The sequence below is a fragment of the Rhea pennata genome, chromosome 12 (assembly GCF_028389875.1).
Source record: "Rhea pennata isolate bPtePen1 chromosome 12, bPtePen1.pri, whole genome shotgun sequence".
In the NCBI taxonomy this organism is placed as follows: domain Eukaryota; kingdom Metazoa; phylum Chordata; class Aves; order Rheiformes; family Rheidae; genus Rhea; species Rhea pennata.
The window spans coordinates 21677388-21693108 of NC_084674.1; the positions used below are offsets into that span (position 1 = coordinate 21677388).

Genomic DNA, 15721 nt, shown 5'->3' on the forward strand with positions numbered 1-15721 from the left:
TTCTTCTGGTCTTGTCTTTATTCAAGTTTATTTTGTGTTTGCAGGGTACCATATGGCACGTCAGAGGCACATGTTTTGTTCCCAGAGTATATTGTGAAATGAAATATGCAGCAAGATGAAAGAAGAAAATAATTTATTCTACTATAGCGAGTGTATGCTGGTCCATAAATAGAGCTAAGTCATCAAAACTGTGAATCGACTGCTTCTAAACGCAGTTTAAGGAGGATTTACTTCAAGTTTTTGATGCTTCATCAGATACTAGGGGTTTGCTTTCCAAGCTGTCCATTGTCCTTAGCTTGAGTGTTACATAGCCTTACAAATTTTAGCCTCCCATGACAGTAAAGTACTTATTTGAGTATGATGAAGATAAATATTGAGACTTCAAACTCAGATAAGAGAAGGACAGTTCTGATATACATGTGACAGCAGATACTGCTTAAAACTGCATTTAAAATGCATTTTAAAAGCATATATTTAAAAAAAAAAGTTTGGAATAACGCAGGAGGAATATTCTAAACTCTAGTCCAACCACTGGGGTCAAAGCAGAGCCAACTTCAATCAGGTTGCCTCATCCAAGCAACTTTTGAGTGTCTTCAAAGATGTCACATCCACAGTGGCCCTGAGAGGTTGGTAGTTCCATGGAACGTGCCCACGCAGATGGGATTTTTGGCCATGATATGGTGGCTCCCAGCCCAGTTACTACAGTCCAGGGCAGGGATGACAAAGGCACAGGCAACCAAAGTCAAATTGGCATTGCAGGTTGCAGTAGAGTTCCCTAAGCAACCAAAGAGGTGAAGAGTTTGAGAGTGCTCCTCTGCTTACAGAGCGTTATCAGAGGAAGCCCCTGTCAAACTTGGACTGAACTGATCAGTTAAGTTACATACTATGAAATCTTCGGGAAAACTAACTTTTATCTAGCTTGAAAGAGGACTTGTTTTCAATGACATCTCCTTAATGTTTCTGTTCTTTAAAGCTTTAATACTATTAGGTAGAAAAAAAACATAGTTTCTAAAATAGAAGACTTAGGGATAAAATGATATTAAAAGCTTAGGTCTTTATTAATTCTGAGGTAATTCTTTTAGCTTATTTGATGCAGTTCTCTTAGGCAACGTGTAAGAGGAGACTGCAGCAACTCGGTCTTATTTGCAAGCCTTAGAAAATTTACTAGCTTAACAGATTATTTAGGTATAGCTTATGGTTTAAGTGAATGCAAAGTAAATCTGTAATGACTTCTTTGGAGCTGCTTAGGATTTGAGCCAGTAGGACTGAGATCTCTGCTTCTCACACTTGAGCTTATGTTTATCATTGCTTCTGGCAAAGTCAGCCCTGCATTTTTATCTTGTGTAAAGTCTGTCCTGGGCATGCCTTGTGCTTGAGATAGACCTGAGTTCAGTTTTTAAGCTTCCTTTGTAAAACGCAAATATTTAGATATATTGTAAAATACTACAGCATATGGATTGAAATAACCAAACGTAATCCACTGATGTTTTCACACTTTGCACAATCAAATTATCTTTTTAGGTTGTATCACAGCTGAAACACGGCTTTTCTAAAACTTTAAATTCTTTAAGTCCATTGCTGTTCAAAACTTTAAATCTATCTCTTTTATTCAGATAATTCATCGAGGAAACATGCAAAATCCCCCTTGAGATTTTTGTAAGCACTAATCATGTTTTAAGATGAAAAAAATATTCAATAATTAGATACCTCACAGTATGTCTTGATTCTTCTGTTACATGTCATTTATAGTGCTATGAGAATTGTTTATTTTCAGAGCATTTTTCAATAATAATCTTTTATATTCTGCCAGATGAAGCGTGGGCTATGCAAAGTAGGTGTAAACTATCTTCTCTGACATCTTAGCCAGCTCTTACTTCACCTTGATTCCAGTTTGTTGTTGTTTCTTAAAAAAGAAAAGAAAGAAAGAAAAAAGCTCCTCTGTCTGCATAATTCTGCTGTTGGATCCCTGACTTTTTCCCCATGTTAAAACCTGCTGAAGTTATGGTGCTTTGTGAGTGCAAATTTCTGCCTATTTAAGTGCAATTTTAAGCTCAAAAATCGATTTTGCTCACTTAACCCTTAGCACTAGCCTGTTGTGCTTCATTTCTAACATCTCCATTATAGAAACAATTTCCTTTTGTTGCTGAGTGTAAGAATTTATTTAAATGACACTATTTAAACTTTCCTTAAAAGTGTACAGTCCTTCGCTTCTAACTTTGTAATTTGGTTCATTGTTTCATTTCATAAAGATTTCTTAGAGCTTTCCACAAACAGCTGGTACAGAAAGTTCTGCAAAATTAAGTTGCTTTGTAAGTCATTGTGGTCACCTAAAACTGTCCTGATTTCCTCCTCTTTCTGCAGCTGGCACAGTGTAACGCAGTTTTGCGCACTGGTTTCTCGTTCTGTGAATAGTCTTTCACATTCAAATCTATTACAGCTTCAAACACTATCCAAGTAAATAAAGCTATGAGAAGACCAAAACGTAGGTGAGTGGGGGCACCGATGATACTGATGCTCAGTATCATGTGCTGAGGATTTGGCAAAAGGTTTTAGAACTTTACTGATCTCAACCTGGAGGTTAGGATGTTTATTCTGTTTAGAGGTGCTGCTTCGTTTTGTATTGTCATGAACCAAAAAGCTGAATCTTTAACCCATGGGTTAGCTTTGTTTCGGTAACATCCTTAGCCAACTGCTGGGGCCTGTAACATGTTTCGCTAAAGCCGTTTCTGTCTCCTCTCGTTATTTAACAGTGCATGAAGGAGAAGCAGCACCAGCGTGGGGAAATACACTGCTTCCTTGCTAATGCTAATGTGGGCAGGTGATGAGTTTGAATGGCTCTGCCTATTTCTTCAAGTGTAACTGAATTAAGCATCTAATTCCTATGGAATATCTGAGAATTTAGTGCCCAACTCCCCAGGAGAAACCCAGGATACTCCTTAATAGATTGAAAAGATGGCAAAGTGAAACTGGGGAGGTGGGAATTTGTCACTGGCTTTCCCCGCAGGAGCATAAAGGAATTGGGAGCAATTAGTAATAAGTAGACTGGGATTCATAACATTTACTGATACTTGTATTGGTGCTCTTCTAGGCTTTGAACTAACAGGGTGTGAGCAGTCTTGATAATTTCTTCTTGAATCACAGAGCAACATTGCACTCAGGCTCTCCCTGTCTACTTGGAATTAGACTATTGCCTATGTGGATGTGTGATAGAGAAACTGAGAAAGAGTCTTGTACTTGGTGCACGACCCTTCCATTTTTGCTTTCATCAGCAAACTTTAAAATTTCTGTTCCTTCCAACTTGTCAAGAAAAGAAAGCAAAAAATCAGGATTACATCCTAGCCTCTGCACCAACAGCATCAGAGCTTTGTTCATTCAACAACTTACCTCTGTTTTTATAAGCACTTGTGGCTTGGTTGGTTTAATCTCTTAATAGTACCTTTTTAGGTTTGCAGCCTTCTAACACTTATGATTCAGAGCAAAAAGACTTAATGCTTTTTCCTAGCTTTCCCACAAGAGTGTAGTAAGAGTTGGGGGGGGTTTCACCACTCCTTGGCTCTGTCTTATGCATTGATGGGTCATCTCAAACAGCTTGTCTACTAAAAGCTGATATTTCTTCCATGAGTATATAAACGTGTAGAGTTCAATTCTGCTACTGAACCTGTTCTGCAGGGGAAAAAAAAATGCCTGGGTAAAGGCAAAGTATACTGCTGTGAACCTACCCATCCTCCCATGCCTGTGTCACAAGCCTCATTCTAAAATGATGGGTCACCAGTCCTTTTCTGTGAAGTGTGTGCAGCTCTGGTTAGCTTGGGCAATTTCCTGCTATTGAAATCTTTTATTTAAGCAATCTTTACTGAATTTACAGAGCCAAGACAAATGATTTACTATCCAGTCTCTCACACTGCATAGTGTCTGTGGGGGCTGACTTCTGTCTACATCAATAGAGAAAATCAGACACTCTTACTACACTCCTCTGGGAAAGCTGGGAGCCTCCTAGTAATTTGGAGATGGATGGTGCTTCACCTTGTCACTAATGCTTGGAATTGCTCTGATCAGAAGCTGATGCCAGCTTCTGTTCCATGTTTTTTGGTGTTCCATGTTTAGCAGCAATGACCAGCAAAGTAACTTTTTGTGCTACCTAGCAGAGCATTTTGTGTGTTGTGGCTGGAACATGCTGCATATGCCACTTAATCAAGAAAGCAGCATCTGATGACAAAGTCGGCCTTTTGCTTTCTCAGTTTACTGCAAAATGGCAATACTCAGTGCTTGCAATTTTAGCCTGTATGTTGCTGTTGTGTTGTTTGCCTTTAACTAAAGATTGGTCAAATAAGGAAGCTAGCTGTGAGCCTTCTGATGTTGCTGTGAATCTGATTTATGTAATTCAGACAGGAATTTCACAAAACCCTTTCTCTCCCTTCCTTTCCTAGTTTCCTTGCAGTAGATCAGACACAGTGATGATAAGCAGCAGTGAAAAACCTTGGAATCAGTCTTTGCATGCGCTTTTTCACCTGTAGCATTTCACCTGAGCCCTTTAGAAAAGGCAGACGTTACCGTGCCTTTAGAATTTGCTGAGTGCTGAGGATTCGTTAAAGGAAACCCACCTATTTTCAAGGTCTTCAAGGTAAGCTATTTCCACCTTACAAGCCTGTCAGCTGGGGGTGAACACTCAGTTCTTGCAACTTAACCCCTATAGCATAGCCAGCCTTCAGAAGACCTATCAGTGAGTGCTTAGCTTCCTTCTAGGCTTCCTGTTTTAGACGTATACGTGTAACAGAGTGTGGAGAAGCCACACAGTCTCTTTTCTTCAGTTTACCTGGCCAGTCTAAGTACCTTGACTGCGTGTAAATAAAGCACAGTCGGCTTCCGTGATAACGTCTCTAACAGAGCGTCCCCAGCGCCTATCTGCTGCTTTGCCGTCCTGCCAGAACTGATCTGAGTAATGTTGTGTCTGCCTCAATTTATACATCTGCAGGGTCTGAGAAGGTTTCTGGAGCTTTGCAAGCCCTCTGGCCCTGGCCTCCAGAGCGGCTGCCTGTCAGGCAGGTGACTGTCCCAGGGCTACCGTTACAGCACAGGCCTTTAACAGGACGAGTGGGCTGAATTGTCCAGTTGAGTTGTGGGCTGGTACTTCTCACATTGGTCACAGTGGATGGATGTGTGCCTTACCTGCTTCCTGTTCGTGCAGGATATATAACAGTGCTTGCTGTTCATCATGCTGTCTGTCTCTGTAGGATGGAGGAAGAGATAAAGAACGATTGACAGCACTGGTAAGTATAACAGTTCTCACATATGGGATACTTTATATATTGGCATACATATCTTGGGGGGGGGGGACAAAATAATATTCTCATTTATGTAAACACAAGAGTAGCTTCCTAGCCTGGTTTTATTTATGCATCTTCATGTACTAATAATGACTCAAAAATAAAAAAATACCCATTGCCCAGTAGGGCATTTGCTACTAACAGAAGCAGTCTTTAGACTGCTCCATACTGCAAGTCCTCTTGGCAGCACAAAGGGGAAAAGTCTCTGTAAAAACTGTCAATAATCCATAGTTGTTTGCAATGTTCAAAAGGAGAAATTCAGTTGCAAACCATACCTCGGACTAGCATGTCTCCTTTTAATCACATTTGGAGGCTTTTGTACTTGTAAGTGCTATGAAAATGCTCCTGGGATTCATGGAACTGTCAGGAAGGTGTTTGGAAAATGGTCCATTATGCTACTGCTACGAGAGGAAATACAAAATGCAACGTTGTTCTTACTGAGAAACCCAAATATTTTAAATAAATATCAAACCCTACCCAAAGAGCTGGACTGAATGAAAAGACAAGTTTATGTTACTCCTGTGAAATACAGGACATGTCACTCACATTGCTTTGCTCCTGCGTATGCCGGGATAAGCAATGGTTGGGTGTACCTTGTGTCAGATTTTTGAACCCATTCACATCGTTGCTGAAATGAAATTAACTTGCTCTTCATGAGTTCATGGTATTTAAGTGCGCCGATTGGATTTGCCTTCAGTTAAGCATACAGTTAACCCCTTTTCATTCTAATTAGTTGAAAACTGAGGATTTCCTTCCTTCTGTTTTGAACTGATATGTAAGAGGAAATCCGTAGACGTTCCTGTTTTGAGTAAACCTTTTACTGAGGGGTTCTACTTGTGTGTTTAAAAAAAGAATAGAAAGAAAGAAAAAGGTGGGATTGATTCAGATTTAACAAGAAGTAGCAGAACCACTTAAGAAGGCTTTGCAGCTAAAGAGCATAGTGTGAAAATGTTCTCTCCCTGTTTACTTTTAACCTCTGGTTTGTCTTGGATCTGATTCTTAGTAGGCGGTCTTATCCTACAGAAATTGCAGCCTCTATCGCCACCTCTTTTGTGAAAAGGGTCTTGCCTGAGAAACTATGAAAATGCATCCTCCTGGGTTATTGTTTTTCTTCATAGCAGCATGTTTCACTCCCATAGCTGAGTGCCAGAGTCAGAAGGTAAGTCTGTGAGTCTTTGTTTCACAGTTTAATGTTCATAGAACAGTTGTTTGTATTTGGATGATTGCATTTTGCAGAATACTTCTCCTAAAACCTCTGTTTTTCATTTCCATTTAGTTAGATGCGGAATAACATCCGCAGTTAAACTTTTAAGACTGTAACATACGTTTTCTGCTCATGGGTGGATATGTGTGTGGTCTAAACTAAAGAGCTGAAATTAAGGTTGGAGAGACTTGCTTGAATTTAGATTTGCATTGATGATCAGCACCGAATGCAAAGGTAGGAATATGAAAAGGCTGGTTATCTTTGTCTTCTGCTATCTTGAGTTTGCGTGATGGGAGTTTGGTGTCTGGCAGGACAGATCCTAAGTGTCCCATGAGAATTAGTTAAAAAAAAATTTTAATCTCATCCAAATTGTTTCTGTGCAACAGGGTGAATTCATTTTTTTTTCACATACATTTCACAGCAGTTCCCTGATGAGGAATATGGAATACTTTCCATGGGTTGATTTTGTTTCAACTTCTGTACCTCAATTCTTGTGTTTAGCAGCAACATCTAGAATATATGATGCCTTTGTAGATCTGTGCTCTAGGCTTCTTGGTGAGATGTCCTCCTTTCAGTAGGCTGGAATGCATGCTAATTCATATTATATTGTCTGCTGCCATTGCCCTTCTTTCCTGCTGTTGGAGGAGTAAACTAGCGTACAAAGTCAGAAACTCTGTGAGGCCTTTGGAAATCTTACTCGCTAGAGCTGTCTAGGCTATGGAAGGGTTTTCTTTCCCTGACAACACTTGAGACAGGCCTTGAGAGGAGAAGGCAGTCCTTTGCTAAGGAGGATGCCACTGAGTTTGAAAGACTTAATTTAGAAAAAGCAGAGCACTGAAAAGACACTTGAGTGTCAGAATTAAGGTGGATGCTTTTGATATAAACTCCTCCTTTAAGGGGCCACAAATGGCTATAAGCATGCCCGTAAAGGCAGTAAGAATCTCATGAATGCCTCTGGGCTTGTAGGATAACTGAAGTGACATGAGCACAAATTGGATTTGAAGAAGTGTCTCTACTGGTATTTTTTGTTTGTTTGGAAACAAAAATGGGTTCCAATATGCTAATGCTGTGAGAGGCATAGGCTCATATCTTCAGCTGGTTTAAGGAGAATTTTGATCTTTTGATTTGGTGACCCAGTGTTTCTGCAATCACTGTAAATGATTTTTATAATCACTGAGGGGTCTGACCTGGCAATGAAACAGTTAACACATCAGGTAATGAGTATCTACACAAAGAGATAGGAAATGTTTTGAATCACCTCTGGAGCAGTTTATTTAGTCCATAAGAATAACCCTGTTTTAGAGTTGTTTCCTAAAAAGGCTCTCTGAGAGGAAGAAAAGAAACATTTAAAAGGATATAAAGGAAGGTCAGGGAGAAGCAAGGGCCTAATGAAATCTTCCCTAGTATTCTAGGATGGCCGTTGGATTTGATTGCACTAGAACTACTGTGATTCCATGAGAGACCTCCATTGGCTTGCAGGAGCCTTGCAGGGGGTATTGAGAGAGAAATAAAAGGTATTTTGAGCTAGTATTTGCTGGAGAGGCTTTCTCCGGGCTCTGATTCTGTGGCTCAAAAATGACATCATATCTGTTAGCCTGATTTGTTTTTTCTATACCTCTTTGTACCATCTGGGCTGGGGCAGATGCTCCAGATGTGAGAACTATAAAAGATTTTCCTGCTGGGAGAGACCAGGCCTGGGCTGCGCTGGAGGAGGGGTTCGAGTCAGGTTTGGGAATGAGGGGAGTGCTCTGTACATCCCTGTGCATCCACTACTCCGTGCAGCTGGGACGTGACATAGGGAATGCCCCAGTGCAACCATGGATTCTTGTAGCTAGTTGATTACCAAAACCACTGTGATGGTGGCAAGATGAACTTGCTCTTAATGTGACCTCTGAGCTAGATTGTTCATCCTTGTGCTGAAAAGTTGCACAAGTTCAAAGGCTTCTGTACTGAGGAACTACCAGTCTGTTCAACTAAAAGGTTACTGAGAACTTCTTGAGAGATTACATGACTGTAGTGACTCAACCATGTCAACCAACAGCTCTGTTTTGTAAAGGGTGAATGCACTGGAAACTTGGTGATTCATTAGATAATGACTGTTTCCAGAACTGGCTCCCAGGATTGTTGGAGCCAAACACTGACCTCCAAATGTGTTTTTCTTTCTTCCTTTAAGTGTTGCCTTGCAGAAGGATTTGTGTTGTGGTGTAAGAGGAAAAGATAAAAGGAGAAAATGAGGAGAATGACATTAGCCCTTAGAAAAATTCCCAGCTTACACTCTTGAGGTAGAATAAGAGGAGCATGGACACTTGTGAAGTAAGGAACATCTTTGCCTGAGTAGGGGCAGGGGAAGGAAACATGAGAGCATCCAGAAGCTCAGATACGAATATACTGAAGTACAGAAGGCAGTGGCTGCTCATGCACACAGCTGTAAGGCAGTGAACGGGTGCAGGGAGAAAGCACAGCCTAGCCTTGGCAAGACAAACCTCAGTGTGAGTAGAAGTACCTGGCTTTTAACTGCTGTTGGCTGCAGCTACATCTCTTCTGCTTCAAAATGCTCAGATTTTGGAACTGTTACAGAGCTTCCTTTTCCTTGCTTTGTACCTAGAGTGTGATACAATACAGTCCAGGCTTACAACATGATCTAATCAGAACATAGCCTCTTTTCACCTGCCACCACTTGTGGCCACCATGCAGGGTGTACCTCATACATCATGCGAGGCAGTGCAGAAATGGGCCTCTGGACCTCACTGACTTTCAGCCCACCAGGCAATTTTGGTACATCAGAGAGGCAGACATTCCTTCTCACTATTTCCTCTCTAGCACCTTCAAACTCAGAAATAACAGTCACAGATGAGCCCAAAAGAGCAGTGTATCACTATTTTTAAAGTGATGCTGTGTCCTAGGAACCGTCTGATTTTCTATCTAACTTTAGTTCTCTCCAAATCTTGAGAATCCAAACATAACATTTAAGTCTCTTGATTCCCTCTTCTTCTGCTTTTCCAGGAAGCAAAACTTTCCAGAAAGTGGCTATTTCATCAGTTCTGTCACTCTGATGAGAAGGAACATACTACTTCTTTTTTTTTTTCAGATCTTCCACACAGCTATTTTCTTCCCCTTTTCTCCTGCCTGTTGCTGCTGACACAGCATATTTACTTATAAAAAGGGGAAGATGTCATTGGAAAGCAGCCTAAACCTCAAGAAGTATCCTGGAAAGATAGGGTAGGGGAAATTCCACAAAAACTGCCATGTCTTAGAGGCCTTTTTTTGTGCTGAAGATGAGTTGCAAATAACTAAAGCCAACAGAGAGGAGTGATAGCCTTTCGCTTCCTGCAGTGTCCATCTTCATTTCCTCCACAGGTGGAGGAAAGAGAGGAAAAATTGTGTAAGTTGATGCCTTCATCCACCAAAGTGAAACACTTAATGGCCTAACTGTATCTGGCAGCCAACTCCTGAGGCTTGAAAGAGGATGAAATTGAAGATTTTGGAGGGCTTTAATTTAGGGGAGTTTTGTGCTCTACTGTTTGTGTGGTCTATTTCATACAGATTGAGAAGCTCAGGAAGCTGGTAAAGGTTTGATGTAATTCTGACAGTGTTAACACCATTGTTCATGGGAAGACATCCACTTCTGTATTTCTTTCTCCAGGATCTTCCCATTTCTTTTTCTGAGGCATTGTGTCAGTGAAGGTTAAGGCTGGGATTTGATATGACCAGAGAGGAAAGAGGTGTACAGTTCTGCCTGAACTTCATGCCTGGCTTCACCTGGCTCCTTTCAAAATCCCAGCTTCAACCTGGAGTCCTAATTTGTACTCAAATCAGCCAGTTGGAGCTGCTTCTTCCCTACTTTATTAATGGCACTGTTGATCTTTTGAGACAGAGTACTCTGGAGGTAGCACCTCCTTTATCCATCCATATCACCTGTCTTTTCTGTTTTGCTACATATCTTTTCTGATTTTTTTCCATTAAAAGGTGAAATCTCTTCTCACCATACTTTGTGCCAATGGGAAAAAACCACAAGGGACAGCAAAGGTGATCTCTTTCCAGCTGCATAAAATTAGTAATGCTGAGACTCACAGAACAAGGATGGATGGAGTTGGTGGATCTCAGATTTATTTTGAGCTGTTTATAATGCGGAGAAGAGAGTTCTTGACATAACAGGTTCCTTCAGGATTCTGCCACTGAAGGAAGTGGAGGCTACTGTAGGGTAAGGAAAGTCTTCTCCTGACACAAGGAACAGAACGGTTGGAGCTCAGCCAAGAAGGAAAGAGCAGAATGCAAACAGGGATCATAGATGTGGGAGCCCAAGTCCTGAAGTGCAGAGAGACTGAAAGGATTCTGGCTTATAGGTCATAAAGCTAGGCCTGTTGGAGGCAGGACCCAGCTGGGACTGTGAGCTTCTCTTACGAAACAGATGCACAAGTGGTAATGAATGGCCCTGTGAGGGGCCACCATAGACGCAGTTCTTTAGGCAGCATTTCCTGCATGGATGGCTGCAGAAGATGGAATCCATGAAGATGGGAAAATACTCAACAACTCTAGGCAGAGGTGACATGGCTGTGAGTCAGGAAACTGTTCCAGGAAGACATCCCTGCAGAGCTGGGAGTTGAAGGTTATCTCTCAGGAGGTTTTCCTGACAGGGTCTGCTGGCTGTCGTGTGGGAGTGCCTTCCTGAGCTGTCGATTATGGATGGGAAGCAGCAGACTTCCTCCCTTTCCCTGAGGCATATGCATGCATTTGGGCTTGCTTAGGTTCAGGGAAAGCAAAGCTGAGCTGAGATTGCTGATGGGAGTCTAAAATAGGGAGATCTGGGCATGTGAGAGACGCCCCATTAACTGTGTTGTTCAGTGTTGTCCTAAAAAATCCCAGATCAGTGTCTCCACCCAAAATTTGATCTAATGTTTTTATTTTTAGAAAATAAATTGCCTGGAACAGCTGAGGTCAGCTGTGCTTGTTTTCCAGTTGGTAACCTTTTGGGCTAAACACAGCTTATGCCTCGCAGCTTTTCTCTGCCATCGTGAGTGGCAAACGTTCTCTCCTTTTAAAGAGAGTGCTGAGGGCCCCCTGCACTTGCTTGATTCCAAGAGTTTAGGAACCTTTTTGTGGTAAAATCATGAGCTTTAACTGCAAGCTGGCATGCAATGATGATTATCCTCTCTGAGGCTATATTTTTCTTTGTTCTGGCTGCTTTTCATTTGAGGAAGCAAGGTTTTGAGGGTAGAGGGATATGGAAAAAACCTGTGAGGAAGCTTGAACCACTAGAGGGAAATTTTTCTGGTTAGATAGAGGGACATGCTGAATTTATGACCAGCCCTATCAACTGTGTAAGTGTCCTATCTGATCTTCTTGCCCATGTTTATGAGGTCCTTTTCACTTAAGGTCAAAACATCAAGGGCCATTCAGATAGTCGGATAGGTGCAGAGCAACTTTCATTTAAATCTCTCCCAGCACCTCCTCCAAGACAACTGCCATAAGCATTACTCGTATGAGCAGCTCCTGGTCTCTGGGGAACAGACTGAACCAACCTCTTCGTTTCTTCACTGGTGATTTCATTGCTGTTCCACAGGTCTGAACTGAATTGTGTCATTGGCATGGAAAGCAGGAATGCTGTGTTGCATTTTAATTCTGTGTCCCCTGCAGAATGTTTAGGGCTTGTTCTCACATGCCACTGCAGCATGTTTGCAAAAGATCAGCTTAAATTAACAGAGTAGGATTATGATTATTTTACAAATATTTAGAATTTTTGTGGTGCGGTAAGAGGAAAGAGAAGGGAAAATGATGGCAAAGATCTCTCCTTCTAAAGTCACATGGCTCCTTACAGCAAAAAAAAAAAAAAAAAAAAAAAAAAAAAAAAAAAAAAAAGAGAGAGAGAGTTTGAGTCTGACAGGGAAAAAGCAATCATCATCATTTGCAAAGAAAATAAAAGCTATTCTTTGTTGCACCTCAAGTGTAATACGTGCCAACTTTGGCTGCTCCAGAAGACTTGAATTTAATTTTGTAGATAGGTGTGATCTGCCCTGTTGCTTTCTAACCGAGGTCCACGCGGGGTAATGTCCATCAACGTAACATCATGGTTTAGCCCGCGTGAGTCTGTGGTGAACCACAGAGAAGCTATTTTGATCGGGGCCCTCCCTGTTCATCATCTCAAGAATGGTGCTGAAGGCTGACCAGATGAATTACTGAAGTAACAAAGTAATTTAGAGCTTATTTCCATTCTGCTTTTTCTTTTTAAGTTAAAATCCATGCGATGCAACGTCAAGATGACATTTACCTCAAATACAGCATGTACTTCTTGTGCTGCAGCTCCTAAAATGTTTTGTCCAAGAGGCTGGATAAAGACCACCCAGGGATTAGGAGTGAGGGACTGCAGGTAAGGTCTTTTTCCTCCTATTCACATTAAGATTTTGTTACAGTCTGCAATATGAGGAGTAACATTTCAGCACAGGCTTTTCTGATATGGTCTAGCAAGACTCTCAGAGGTGGGACCAAACTCCTCTTGGTGGTGCCAGACAATGTAACAGCAGAAAAATTGTATATTAAGAAAAAGATTTTCAACGGGAGGATAGTGCACCATTGGGACGGGACACAGAATGGGGTCGAATATCCATACTCAGAAGTTTTCAGGCAAAAACTTTGCCCAGGCAAAGTCATGACTAATTTGCTGTTGATGGTCCCAATTTGAGAGGGAAGTTGGACTAGAGACCTCTAGAAGTCCCTGAAATCCCCGTGCCCCCAGACTTCTGTGATTTTGTGAAACAACTTTCTGTAAGATTAGGGGAGCAAATAATACAGTTGATTCTTATTGACTGGGGAACAAAATGACAACCAGTCCTCACACGTTTGGTGCCTGCATACATCCATACACACACACACACACATATATTTGATGATATGAATATTTAATAGTCATACTGCTGTATCTGTGCTATTTAAAAACCTCAAAGAAGTTTATGAGTGTTCATTCCTCAAGCCTCCACCTATGAATCAGGAATGTAGTATTTCAGGTGAACAGCAGCCACCTCTGTTTTTTTGAAGCACCTGAGTCATTGCTGTTAATGGAGGTATGGCAGGTCTGAATGAGTTGATGTAATGATCCACACAATTTTGTTTTCAGGTGCAGTCCTAATCTTGTTATTTTTGTCTCCTTGCCATTCCATGGAATTTTCCTATTATATAGTTACTTTTACCTTGCCCTGAACAACTTGAGCTAGCTAATGCTGCTGTAGCAACTGAACAGAGGTTTGTCTTGCATAGTAACCTGTTTCAGATCCAGCATTTGGTAGTGGATTATTAGGGAAAGAATATAATGATATTTCCCCTTGTATATCCTCACAGCTTCCAGCAATAATCCTCTGAACTTTTAACCTTCCTAGTTCTCCAAGAATTTCTTGTTCTTTTGTTTCTTTTGTTCTTTGCTTTTTTTTTCTTTTTTTTCTTTTTGCTCATCTGTTGAGCTGGATGCATTTCTATAGATTGGCTCTAATAGGAAAAGGGTGAGAAAAATTTCAATTTACCAAGAAGTTTCTCAAAAAAAACCCACTATACGTTATTGTTTGCAAATCTGTTCAGTAATGAATGTTAACAACTAATATATAGCTCCGTTTTCTTCTGTGATTCACTATTCTGTGGAAATACTTTAAAAATAGCTATAGCAGTCTTGCAATAATCACAGACACAGATAGGAGTTAGATGGAATCAGAACAGGCAACACTATTTGAGAGAAATTCCAAATTCCTTTTGAAAAGGAAGTTATGCAAAAAATAAAATAAAGTGTAAGAAGCGAGTCCCAGCTTTTTCTGAGTGTTTTCTGCTGCTGTTGTGGTAGTGGCGGTTGTACAGACCCAGGAATAGATATATACCATTATGGAGCTGCATATATGCAGAACAAGAGATGCTCTGCCGCCAGGGGTTTACATTGCATGGAAAGGTGGTAGATGAAGGTTGAAAAAGAGAAAGATGTTCCTCTTGAATAATTAAGTGGTTTGTTCAAGATCACATGGAGAATCAGTGATTAACACAGGGTGATGAATCCAAATTTCCAGCATCTCAATCTGGAGTATTCAGTGCAAGGCAGAAAGGGATGAGTCCTTCAAGGAAACTGTTCTTTCAAAGTTCTTTCAGGAGTGAAGTCTAATTAGAGTTACCCCGGAGGTCCTAACTCTGCCTCTATGCTGTCTAACTCCAGCATCCAAATTTTCTGTCCTGATGCCATCAAACTGTCCAGGGTCCTGTCTCATGCCCAGTTGCTGGCAGAGTTCTTGTAAGCAGTCTTTGGAGCTCAGACCAATGGGCTTCCTTAGAGAAGACATAACCAGAGACTGCTGGGAGCAAACTCTTGTGTGCCCGTATGGCTTTGTAGCTCAAGACTAAGATTCTAAGCTGGGTCCAAAGTGCAACAGAAAGATAGTGAATGAGCATCCAGCCTCCGGCATGGGGGAATCTCTGTGCGTATATGGTTTCATTTCTTGCATCAGTCTGTCACAGTCATTGGTAGTGCAGCGTGATTGCTTAGAAACCCTCCAACAAGTGTGTGGTCAATACGAATTCATAAAAACTATACTGGACCCAAAGTTTGTGCTGTGATCACAGATCTTGGCTTGTTCTTTTTAAGATACACTGTCAAGTTAGGAGAAAATACGCTTTCCCTGCCAGGGTGCCATCACATATGTAAGAAGGAAATTGAAGAGAAAAAATGCTGCCCAGGATTCTGGGGTACAGAGTGCTATGGTAAGTTTTTCGTCTCTTTACAGAGGTCTCTAGCTATAGAATAGCTCAAACCAATTTTAACATAAGACATTAGATAGGTATTGAGGTGATTAATTTTCATTATTCCCCTTCCTGCTTTCTGAACACTCATAAGATCTCCCTAATCTATCTAGGAGGGTTAGAAGATAATCAGGAAAGAAACCTTTTTGCTTCAGATGAGTTGAATCCTCTTACATTTAACACACAACATAACCTGCTTTGGTGAATTTCCTTTTGTCTGTTCTTCAAAAAAGAACATTTTGGAAAGGGATTTTTTTGTTCCTTTTTAAGAAGGTTTCCAAAGGAAGAGGAGGATATTTCTTGCTGATGGCCCTTTAATTTGGAATGTGTTTGCCATGTATGCTTCTGAATAGTTTGAAGCTAGTCAGCAGGTCAGCCACTGGAAAGACCTAGCGATTCCACCACTCCCATTCACTTTTTTGCTAAACAATTA

At 41.0% G+C, this 15721-nt stretch overlaps 1 protein-coding gene across 2 annotated transcripts in view; it reads left to right on the plus strand.

The window, feature by feature from the left end:
• Positions 1–6181: 6181 nt before the first annotated feature.
• The window catches only part of STAB1 (stabilin 1), a 63266-nt gene continuing 53726 nt past the window's right edge, over positions 6182–15721 (plus strand). For both annotated transcript variants that reach the window (XM_062585187.1, XM_062585188.1), the window contains exons 1-3: positions 6182–6483; positions 12756–12892; positions 15134–15249. In XM_062585187.1, the coding sequence (XP_062441171.1) occupies positions 6403–6483; positions 12756–12892; positions 15134–15249 (334 nt within the window). In that variant the 5' untranslated portion in view covers positions 6182–6402. The remainder of the gene's footprint in view (positions 6484–12755; positions 12893–15133; positions 15250–15721) is intronic.